The sequence below is a fragment of the Myripristis murdjan genome, chromosome 7 (assembly GCF_902150065.1).
Source record: "Myripristis murdjan chromosome 7, fMyrMur1.1, whole genome shotgun sequence".
NCBI classification, from domain to species: Eukaryota; Metazoa; Chordata; class Actinopteri; order Holocentriformes; family Holocentridae; genus Myripristis; species Myripristis murdjan.
In genome coordinates this window covers 24,636,843-24,649,166 of record NC_043986.1, presented here as the reverse complement: position 1 = coordinate 24,649,166, position 12,324 = coordinate 24,636,843, and the positions used below count along the sequence as shown (strand labels likewise).

The window sequence follows — 12,324 nt, the reverse complement described above, 5'->3', positions numbered from 1 at the left end:
AGCTAAATGAACAGTTCATAATGAGTGGGGAATTTTCTCCTATTTTCCATCATTTCAGCAGCCAGCTACCCGCCTCACTGCGTGTACAAAGGAAGTGACATCAACACAGTAGCGCCCCTGGTGCCAAAACTGTTCATTCTGGTACTGTCCGCGGAAAATAATAAGACATTAAACCCTAGGAGGGCTGGGGAGCCTTATGTTCCTCGCAGCCTGTTTTTAGAAGAGCAGATTTACCTCCTCTTCACCCAAAGGCACTTAGAATCGGGGGCTCCTGCCTCCTACCACATTTCAGAGGCAGCTGTGTTATTATGGATGGAGATTGCTGAGTGTTGGTGGGCTGCAGACAACCTCAACTGATCATTAGGGAAACAATAAGCCAGCCTGCTTAACCAATGGGGAGGCATGCCGGCTTTATGCTTGAGTGCAATTATGCTAGAGAGGTCTGATAGATAAAGAATATGATTCAGCTAAACCTCTCCAAGGTTGCTTTACGTCTCACCTTTGGATTAGACAAAGGCCAGCTCTGCGAGTGTGAAAGTCGCATTTAAAATGTCACAACATTGTTATTTTCAATACATCAATAATGCATTATTTCTGTCAATGTGGCTGTCGCAGCAACAGAGAGGTGTCAGAGGTAAAATATCTTCAAGACTAGCGGCGAACAAAACCAAGGCCAATTAGGTGGGTAGCTGAACCTGTTTACCCCTGGTGTGATTATTTTCAGTCAAGCACACTTTGAAATTGAAATGAAAAGTGTTCTCAATCGCCGAGACAACAGTGAAGGCTGTGTTTATCCGCACAGAAACAAATCTCATGCTCCTGCTCCACAGCCAAACATCCTATCATTCTGCTGGGATGATTTCATGCTCCGGGAAGTCGAGGTTAGAGGGAATATATCAGGTGGGAAGGGGCGGCATAAGGACTCTGAGCTGGCAGTGACTTCTATAGGCAGACAAGCCGGCGTGCTATGTGCATGTTGTAACACAGGGACGTTATTGGTGTATGGCTTTGCAGTTTTGCAGGGCGGCTGGTGTCTCCACATTGTTATTAAAGCACTATCTATATGCTTGAAAGGCTGTGTGAGCTATTTGACTCACCCACTTAAACACTGAGAATCTGAGTTGCCTCAATCAAAATTATAATTGGCTGAATCAGATGGCTGCTTTGGTGTGGATGGTGGCTGCTAGGAGAGAGTATCAGTATTTTTAAGCGGACAATAGAGCTACAATTTCTATGGATTTATCGCACAATATGTAAAAAAAAAAAAAAAAAAAGGAAATATTTTTGTGAATTTCTTGAACTATATCACAGGCATCCCTCATCCTGACACATTTGTAATCAAGTCTTGCACCCCCCCAACTCTTAAGGACCCCTCGAGTTTAGATTCTTGATCCTGCCCATACCCTTGGGTTCAGTTGCCGTGGTGACTCGTTCACATTTCCTCCTGAGGAATGAAAACAAGCTCATTTAGTCTCTCATCTCCCGGCTCTGCATTCCTGCAGCTGTTCAATATGACGCCACACACATGTTAAATCACACATCTGCTCACACACACACACACACACACACACACACACCTTGGAGTACCATTTATGTGTAGCCTGGGGCAGATGATCCATGGGATTGACTCTGATGCAGGCACATGAGGAAGAGGGAGAATAAAGCTTGGCCTCAGTATCAGCAAACACTGTACACTAGACTCTATTGGAAAGCTTCAACAGGTCTTTCACACCAAAACCAGCCTAATCCCTTGAAGACAGACACATTTTGAGGAAGTGAACCATTAGGGTTGACCCTGACAGGTTTCAGTGTAACACAGGACAAACTATCTATGTATCATTCCACTTAGACATAGAATAGTTGTGGCTATGCTTAGTTATTATGCTTATTTTTTTCAGTCTGCCCAGTAAGTTAATCAAATTGTCAGATCAGGCAAAAACCCCCAGTCTTTAAGATGCAGACTTAAAGGAATAGTTACAGTAATGCCCCAAAATACTACCCCAAAATGAAAATTCAGTCATCTGTCAATCAAACACAACAGAGCAGGTCCATCTCAGCCTTCTCCCAAACTTTTGAAGTCAATGGCAGGCCAGCTTCTTACATGTCCAAAAAATGCATAAAATATTAATTAAAGTTCTTGGAACAGCTAGAACCGCAATTGTTTTGTAGCCAAATGTGTACACAGCGGGTTCAGAAGTTCAATATTTATCTCATCATCTCCCATATTTCTGCTGTTAAAGACTCTGTTAACAAACTTTAATTTGACTGTCACAGAGTGACAACATAATGACTGTATTTTCATTTTGAGGGAAACTGTTCCTCTAATGTTGGGTGGAAACATTATATTCCTTGCTAAATGTAAGCAGAAAGCTTACAGAAAGCATCTCTTTGCTTTATGCCTGTTTTTGGGGAACATTACATAATCCCCTGTGTTCAGCACTTTTACAAATATACAACAATCGGGTTTATTAATGTATTTATTAGTTTATTACTCATAAAAATTCCTTATTAGGTTCACTTTTTTGCAAGAATTCATTTTATACAATGGATGGTATTTTCTTGTAGGTGCAAGCATTTTCAAGGCTTCTTTGTGAAGGCCATGTAACTGTGCGCATGTTTATTGCATGCTATAATGCTTTCATAAGGGATTATCGACCTAAGTATAAATATTTATGATTATGCATGTCACCTGATAATAAGGTTAATGATGCAGTGTAAGTAGTACCATAGTGTATTAGGGATTCTAACACCAGTGCCAAACAGACTCCAGTGTATGAAAGAAAAATGAGCCTCGTGCTGCATGGTGTATTACAGCTACCGAACTTACTGTCCTGTTCTGTATCACTGCAGATTATGAAGTACAACTGTCTTAAGTGGAATAATGTCTCATGAATATTAAAATGCACTATTGCTTGTCTGTGCAAACTCTAGGTAAAGTGACAAAAATTGCCTACTATTATCATTTCATCTTCAGTTAACATTACTGGAAATTGTGTGATATGATAACATAACTGTAAGAACGTATAAGCTTCATACAAGTTTTATTTTGCACAAAAGTTTGTGAAAGTCATGTCTAGTGTTTATTTGTAAGCAGTTTGGTAGCTGTAAAGTGCTATGCAGCCCTAAACACAAGTGCCTCTTCAATACATGGGATTCATTTTTGCACCAGCAATATGAATGCATCACGTCAACAATTTCTATAGTAAACCCCATTACAATGTGTCATGCATAATTATAAACATATATAATGATGTGTATAATGCCTTGTAAATGCATTATTGCACACAATGAAGATGCATTATGGACATGACCTCCAGGAAAAGGTTTCATTTGTGTTCTTTGGCCATAAGCCGACCTGCGTTGCCTTGCCTGCACCTCAGGGTATAATAATATTCACATAATTTACTTGATTCAGAATCTTTATTGGAGGCACAACGGATATATTTTAGAGCATTTTTACAAAGCCTGGTGTTGTTGTGGGAATGCCTGCCCTTTGTATTTAAAGTAGCTTGGGGGTGTCCATTAGAATGAAAAACAGAAAGTTAATGTGGAAGTCGCAGGCTGTAATATTGTTCCGCCGTCTGGCATTTTGAGGAAATGATTCCTTCTCAGATTGACTCTGTTCATTCAGTTTCTAAATGAATTACAGATAGAGTCAGTTTGGAGTAAGCCTTACAGTATATCCGCTGGTACAGCAAGTAGGTCTTTACACTATCATCATATAGTAATACATAATACTTCTTTAAACTGTAACCTGAAGCCCTGATATTTTTAAGTGGCACTGAAAATGACATTTTTATGGGACTGTATTGTTAACAAAAGCTTGTAATAAAATTTCAACAGCTTGGTCACGGTGTTTGAATTTTTGATGTGCAGTTCAATAGTGCTTAAGATGAAGACCAGCTCCCTCGTCCTTGGTGTCAATGGATGTGCGGCGCTGACACCTCGCTGTACTTCACGTTGCAACTTTCAAAGCCGGCCCTTTTGATTTTTTTCCGCCTCTCTGCCTTTCTTCAGAGAAAACCTAGAGAATAGATGAAAGATGTCATTGATGCTCCCGCCTTTATTTTGCTCTCAGATCTGAAGGATAATAATTGCATCTCCACAATACACCAGAAGAAATGCTGTAACACACTGGAAGACATGTGGTAAGGAAGTAATACCTGCTCTGATTTCAATTCTAAGCGTGTGCTTTCTGTTGAATGTTTGTGCTCTGTCAGTGTAAAGCAATTATGAGTGCATTAACAGGAAGGAACACTGCTGCTGACATTTACATTACTTGGATTGATATGGGTGACATGGGGTGCTGGGAATTGACTCCTCTGGACTCTATCAGTCTTGCGGGCCACGCCAACGGGGGTTCAATTAAACGCCTCACCTCAATGACATTCAGGACATGTTTGCGCGAGATACCGCTCTGCGCACATTTCACCTGGACACAGAATAATTATCCAGATTCCTATCCATACTGGAGGTAATGTCACTCTCATTCATCACAGTGCTGAGCGCTTGGCTTTATTGAAAATCACGTGCTTCAGCTCCAAGTATTGAAAGCCCTTTGGAGGACCTCACTGAAATAGCATGTCCATATTCAGCTGTTAATCCCTCAGGCTTCTGTGAAATATTCATTGGCAGGTCTATTTGTTCACAGATCTTCATCTGTTCCATTGTAGCGGCTGAGCATCATCCATCACACACCGCTTACACAATTTAAGACTGTTACTAATGAGCTTAACTATGAGTCAAAATGGAAACATTTTTTCTCATTGCCCCATAGCTCAGTGGAGAGCCTTTGATTAACACAATGTGACAATGAAGCACGCCCATGCAAAAACACATACACATCACATGCACACATGCTTCCGCAGGCACACACACATACACATACACATATATAACCGCACACACACACACACACACACACACACACACACACACACACACACACACACACACACTTGGTGAAACTCACTATAGAGAAATCCTCCCATCAGTTCCCTCAGGATAAGTTTGGAAGTGCTGATGTTGATTAGCATAGCTTTGAGTGAGCCAACCCTTTGTCATGCATTTGCCACGATGAATCAAGTTCAACATCTGCAGCCACCGGGCTGTCACCACACAAAGATTTGCCACAGATGAAGCTGATTTGCATATCAAACCAAAGGACCCCATGTGCCACAACCTCCTCATTTGCTGTGAAAAATATGCCCACACCTGCTACAAAATGATCAATATGGCCATCACGACCATCGTCATTTATTTATAGTTTGAAGGCACAACCGTCGATGACAAGTGAAAGAATTGTTTTAAGGGCAAATATTCTGGATTATTGGTTAGCAGGACTAGCTCAATTAGCTGCAAGTGCTCTCAGCAGTGGTCTTGATTACCACATTAATTCACCATCAGCACAAGGAAGGTTAATGTTCGTTTCCTTTAAAGCACTTTTTGTAGATGTGGCACGTTAAATTATTCAGAGGAAGAAGTGTACGTAACTGATGCTATTTTGTGTTTTTTCTAACTGGGCCCCATGAATAATTAACAAAGAAGACCGAATATATTGCACAATTAAATCTGAGCTGTTTAATCAATCCTCTCTTGCCTGGATGAAGAAAGTGTTCATATATTTTATTTTATTTTATATCCTGTGCTTTATTGATATTTTTGTGCAGTGGTTGCTTCTGTTTGTTTACCTCAGTTAGAACCTCTGTCCCCGCTGATATCAATCTGCTAACTTCCACTGTGTGTTTTATCTAGTTTAGTTGACTGTATAGAATTCAACACTCAGATGGTACTGTACTTTTATACTGACTAGAGGTACAGTCTGTTCTTGTCCAGCTGTCTCACAGTGGTGGAATATGAGATTAACAAGGAGCCATTACACAGCCTTTGTTTGACATACATCATTGGATATTACCATCCACATGCTGTCATGGCATGAGGCTTTAAGTCAGAACTCCTACATGCAAAGTCTATTTTCTTCCTGCATATCACCTCTAAAATGCAGAGCTGTCACATTGATATTGTTGGCAGCAATGAATGGAGTCATTGCAAACTGTTCAAGTCCTTTTGGTATGAAGTTATTTTGACGCACTCGCTTGCGAATTGTGAATACAGGTGGCTGCGAACCTGTGTGTGCTAACAAGATGCAGCATAAATAAAGAACAGAGTCGTATCAGCTGCAGCAGATGCAGAAAAGTAATTGAGTCCTTTGATGGACCACGGTCAGAGACGATTTGTTATTTGCTTGTTAATCAGGACTGGCCAGGATAGATGCAATCTACATTAACAGGAAGCACACTAGATCCAAGGTCTAACCTGGGTGAGACAAGAGAATAAAGACAGGGCTAAGATTAGCTTCCAATTATCTAAGCTGTAGCCCACCAACATAGACAGTGCAGTCCTCAAGCTCTGTCTCAACTCAATTAGGAAAGGGAGTCAACAAAGATCTGGCTGAACTCAATATCATTTTGTAATTAGATACGCATGGAATCATTTTTCTAATGTCCCATTCATCACTGAATTTATTAAATTACTTTGATTAATGGTGAAGTTAGTTATAACATAATGAACGCTTAAGGTCATATAAGTTCACAGGATTCAATATAATATGGTGGAAAAGTCAAGTCAATTAGCGAGACCATTTTTTCCTTTGGCTGGGCCATTTTGCCCATTGCCACAATCCTGCAGGGAATAACTATGGTTAATGTAAATGAGCACGATACGTTATGCATCTTGGAGTTCAGGGCTGTTATGGCAAGGACTCAAAAATAACTACAGTTGTGGGCGCCGACTTACTATAGGAATCAGATATGAGAAATTAATTTCGATGGTGTCCACTGGGGTTTATGGAAAATAGCACAGGAATCTTCCAATGTATATCTAGTCTCATTTATTGGGGTTCATTAGCTGCAACATCCCAACAAATATGAGGGTTCAGCATCTTAATATGCTGCACACGTGGCTATGTACACCTACACACATCCATACAGTTGTAAACACACAAGCACATGCACACACCTTTGCCAAATTATGTGAATACATTGCCACATTGCCAGGATCTCTCTAAAGGGTCATTTGTGCACATTGTACAGGATACAGGCAGATATAATGATGCTGTTCTCTCTCTCTCTCCCCCTCTCTGTTTTGCACATACACACAAAGTTAGCCCGTCATCATCACAGGTTGTAAACACTAAGCACCTTGCTGATCACAATCAGAGTGATAGGGGTATGTCGGTGGGAGCGGTGAGACCTTCCAGTCACAGGTGGCGCAGCTCAGGGAAACATAACACAGGAGACCGAGTCTGACCTGAGGGACCAGCAAGTCAGCCGACATGAGAAAAACAAGCCCAGTGGTCTTAACAAGGGTGTTTTGGTTGTAACATTCAAACAGGGAGTGGGAGCGGTGCTACAGCCAGGGTGTGGGGGCTGTATGGGGGATGGAGTGTGGAAAAAAGAGGGGAAATATGGCAGGAGGAGGGAGGGAGAGATTTGGGTTCAGGCTGTTGTTGGCGTATTGAGTGTTGCTGAGTGAACTGAGTGTTGTGCCTCATTCGACACGCTTCTTTAACATTGATGTGATGCAATAATCCTGTCCCTGGGAATACCTGGGGACACGAGTGATTCATTAAGCCACATCCACACATGCACACACATATACAATTACATATTTAAAAAAAAAAAAAAAAAAAGCTACTTATGCACACATGATCTTGGCCCAGCTTACGCATGCATTCATGTTTGGACACACAAAACACACGTGCACACAAAACACACACTTGAGAAACCCTGCAAGAAGGAGAAGAATCAGCGGATGGAGACAAGTTGCATTTATCTTCTGCATGCCAGGCTGCTGCGTGTGTGGGTGCGTTAGTCCCCTTGGATGAGCACACACGACTGAGGATGCAGCTGGGAGCATGAGTTCTGACCGAGAGGAGTATGACATGGTCTGTCAGAAAGCTGTGACCCTAATTGTTGACCTCTGCCTGCACAACAGTGCGCTACTTGATCAAGATACCTGTCAGGATTTCCTCTTCCTGCTGTCCAGCCAGAGCTCTGATCATAAAGAACCAGGTAAGGACTGTCATTAACTCCTGATCTGCACTGAAAGGAATACAGCAGCTTTCCTGATGTGCCCTGTGAGTCTCTGTTGCTTGTGCTTTGCTTGGAAGTGAATGGATTTTAGAGGATTATGTAAATCAGCGCTTAAGGTACAGAAAAACTTGCATGTCACTGTCAAGGGTAGCCACATTCTGCGTTCTTTTTTTTTTTTAAGGCTTTACATGTGTTTTCCATTCTCCTTTTTCTTTTTGCACATATACAGTCGCAGATGGTTGCCGAGACAGGGCTTAGTCTGAGCTCTCCATAAATATATCCTTAATGAGTTTTTGTGACCCCAAGGCAGACAGCACTAGGTATATAAAACAAACTCACACTGACCCTTCGGTTAGCTTCACGGAACCGAGCTCCTATACCATTAATAGATAAGCCTCTAGGCTGACTAATGCCAGCTGATGCTGTCTTGACCACTCATCCTTACCGTAAAAATGAAAACTGATGAGGGTAACACAAATAAGTCTTCTGTGAAATGTATGTTTTGATGCCTGGGTAGATAGCACTATATGAATTCATGGAAGTACCGCCACTAGTGCAAGTACAATCTACTCTATGCATCCACTCTTCCCAACAAAGTTTCCTTCTCCTGAAGCCTTTGACTTATTCATGATGGGTGATTTACATATCTGTTGCAGCCTTGTGCTTGTTGCTTTGACGCTTGCGGTGGGCTTCACCCTTATTGCATTTAAAGGAATAATCTCCATTAACAATGCACTGTTAATGGAGCAGCTCTGGGCTCTACCACATGTGTGTCTTCTAAGTTTGTGAAAAGTGAATTCCTGCTGTTGCAGAGCTGTTTGGCTAATATTGATGGAACTGTGTGAATGGAGAATCATATCTAAATTCTGTTTTGTGATTCATTTACAGTTTAACAGGATATAAACTGTACATTTATGGATGTTTGAGGCATTAAAACATTAAGGATTAAGAAAGTCAAACTTCATTTATTACCCACTGCAAAGAATTTTTAAAAGTTAGGGGTTGAAGATTGAAATGTTTCTGTGCACCGTTTGAAGGGAGCCAAATTATATTTTTAATGTGTCTATTTATACTCTAGTGAAGATATCTCACTGAGTCACTGAACATAGTATAATTTCAAATTGAGTTTAAGATACTAATGCAATAGTTCAACTGTTCAGTTTTACAGGACTTGCTGTATAATTTCACACTGATGATTTATTGTGTAGCACATGTCCATGTCTAGACAGAGATAATGGCACCACAATTAGAATAAAATAAGATATGGATTAATAGATTGCTTAGCTTTGTCTTAACTGAGCAGTGCTGTCTTGGTTCTGTCATCAGGTATGAAGGAAATAAGAGATATCAGTCATGCCTGCATTTTCAAGGATGGGTCCCCGTTCACAGAGTGCATGTCAAACCAATCCTGACCAAATCCTCTGTCACCTCACATCATCCTCAATGCAGGAATTGAACGTACATCACAGCGCCAGTGGCATCTACCACTGAGCTGTGGGGACATTAAATGCCATTGCATGTTATCTAGCCATCCATGTGAATCACTTCTGCCACATGGAGGCTAAACACAAGCTGCTTCTTATATTGTTGGATGATACAGTATGCAGGGTGGGGGGATGTAGCAAGTGTCTGCTTGTATGTGTGTATTTTCAATGGCATACATTGTTTAGACCTTGCAGATAGCAAACTGGTTGCTGCAGGAGCCACGCTCTCCCACGTGAGCCATACGACAGGGGATGTTATGGAAGGCGCTCATGTAAGCCCTCATTGAAATGTATTGACAGAGATGTATATTTTCATGTGTTTGAATCAAATATCCACTTTGTAGTCATCTATCTTTTTTATAATGCAAAGACCCACCTCTGTTTCTTATGGAATACTGTTTGCTGACAACTTTACTGTACCTCTGCTGCACCAGTATATCTATACCTATATCTATATACTGTTATTTTTTTTTCTTTTTCATTTCAGCTGTTGGGGAGTTCATGGGGAGAAGTTATTGTTTTCATTTGCACTATTTTCTCCTCTGTGACAATGCAAAAGAGCACTTTAGGTTTGCGAGCAGAGCGGTACATCTGCAGCTCCCAAGCTCGCAGCGGCACAGGCTTTTTACCAGGGTGAGATTTCTCACTGAACACCCCACTGTTAGCCGAGTATCCCTTCAAATTGATCATGATAAAATGGGAAGAACTAATTAGAAGTCCTGGGACTTTAATATCCCTCGCACTGATGTGGCTGAGAGATAAAACCCATTGTCTTTATTGAACAATTTGTTGAATCAGAGTTGGGCTGATTGTTCTTCCAATCAAGATTGTGTGTGTCACTGCCCGGGACCCACATGCTGCGCGTGAGAAGCAACACAGGACTTTTTTCAGCGAGATAAATGAGAGTTCAGATCAGCATCTCGCACTCTGCTGAGTGAACATTTCCCACTGATCAACTGCCTGCCTGAGATATTGATATTCACTTCAGAGTGTTAATACAGGCTACAAAACATGCCCCTCAGTCCTGTGTGGCTCCCAGTGGCAAGATGCACCTATAAATACACTCACTCACACACACACACACACACACATGCGCCTGTACAAACACGCCCTCATACTCATTACAAATTCCTCTTTCATTATCAGCTGCAGCTTCAGGTGTGTGGGCTTGAATTGACGAGGCTTATTTTGATCACATTATTTCTCGCACGCCCGTCTCATCTTGAGGTTTATTAAGCAAGACCTCTGGCTGGCAGAGGACATTAGCATCACCAGAGCATTCATTTAGTTCCTACTGGTTTGCTCCTGTTTCCCTGGTATTTGCAGGGGGGGGATGGATGGTGCATTGCAGGTTGAATCCAAAACAGCACAACAAGAACATCAAATTAACTGCCCTGTGGAGATTAGAACCCCAGCAGAACCAATGTGTGCCTTTCAATAATTCATACGCACTGTCTACGGCCTCTGTATTTTATTGATACATTTCACTGCAGACCACAAAAGGACATTCGCGTGCAGTCCTTTCCTGTTGTGAAAGATAACACGTGGATGAAAGCCCGGCTCGCTCTCACTTGTCATGGAAAGAGCGAAAGCCACTCCTCCAGGAGCTGTGACATTATCGCTGGTAATTGTGAGAATAATAAACACAATGTGTGCTCTTTTTTTTTTTTTTTTTTGCTGCAAAGCGGGCAAAAAGAGTCCCCAACCTGCAATGCTAACACAGAATTCTACACACTCTGATGTAGGTATTCCCACTCATCTGCCTTTAATCCTTTCTTTAGTCCTCAGTGCAAATAGACATTTATAAGGTTATTCAGTTCAAGGGTGGCTGGATGAAGCCCGGGGATGAAATCACATGGCTACTCCAGGGTTGGGTCACTAAGTAAGGACAGGAAAGAACAGGGACTGACCAAATGGACTGATTTTTCATTAAAATTAATGCACTAAAGACAAAAGTCAAACAGTGCGCTGAATACCAATCACTTCTTCTGTAAGCACTCTGTGAACTGCATTTTAAATCGCAACGCCTTCTTTTCTCCTCTCCTCTGGAGGCTCTCTCTGACTTTTTTTTTTTTTTTTTTTTTTGCCCCCCCTACAATTTAATTTTGAAGATCAATAGCTTCTGGAAGTCCCCGATGGTGCTGATTTCCTGGGTTGTTATCTTCTTTGTAGTTGAACAACCGCAATGCCATCATGAATGTAAATCCATCTGCATGAATGAATAATAAGGAACCTTGATGCTGGACACAATAGCACAGACAACCTCCGAGTGTGCCGCACTTCACATGAGTGTTTTACAGTCCGACACACTCAGACTAGCTCAGATGTGCTCCGGTTTTTCCAACAAAATAGATTACGGTCCTGAATGACAAAAGGGTTAGGGGGATGAATAATGTAGAAGTCTGCTGTGTCTTACGCAGCCCAGCGCACTGGGCAAAGCCTCCGCTGGGTTACTGAGCACTAACATTGGTTTATTGATTTAAGAATCAGGCCCCAGGCGAGCTCAGTGGTGGGAGCTTTACACAGCAGGGAGAGACACAACAAAGCAAGAGAGCATTCTTATTTTGCCATTTGCACCTGGAGTATAACACTGTATGACAATTTAGTATAGAAATACAGCGCTTGAGTGTTTATATTGTATTTAAGCATGCTCTAAGTGCAGTGTCCAAAAAAACCTGGACGTGAGTTAGTATTTTTCAGTTCCCCTAGGTCAATATTTTTATTTTTGAATTTTTTTTCTCTAATGT

At 41.5% G+C, this 12,324-nt stretch overlaps 1 protein-coding gene across 3 annotated transcripts in view; it reads left to right on the top strand.

Annotated features, from left to right (window-relative positions):
* The first annotated feature begins 7,915 nt into the window (after nt 1–7,915).
* The window catches only part of syt6a (synaptotagmin VIa), a 48,188-nt gene continuing 43,779 nt past the window's right edge, over nt 7,916–12,324 (top strand). For all 3 annotated transcript variants that reach the window (XM_030056403.1, XM_030056402.1, XM_030056404.1), the window contains exon 1: nt 7,916–8,072. In XM_030056403.1, coding sequence (XP_029912263.1) covers nt 7,916–8,072 — 157 coding nt within the window. The remainder of the gene's footprint in view (nt 8,073–12,324) is intronic.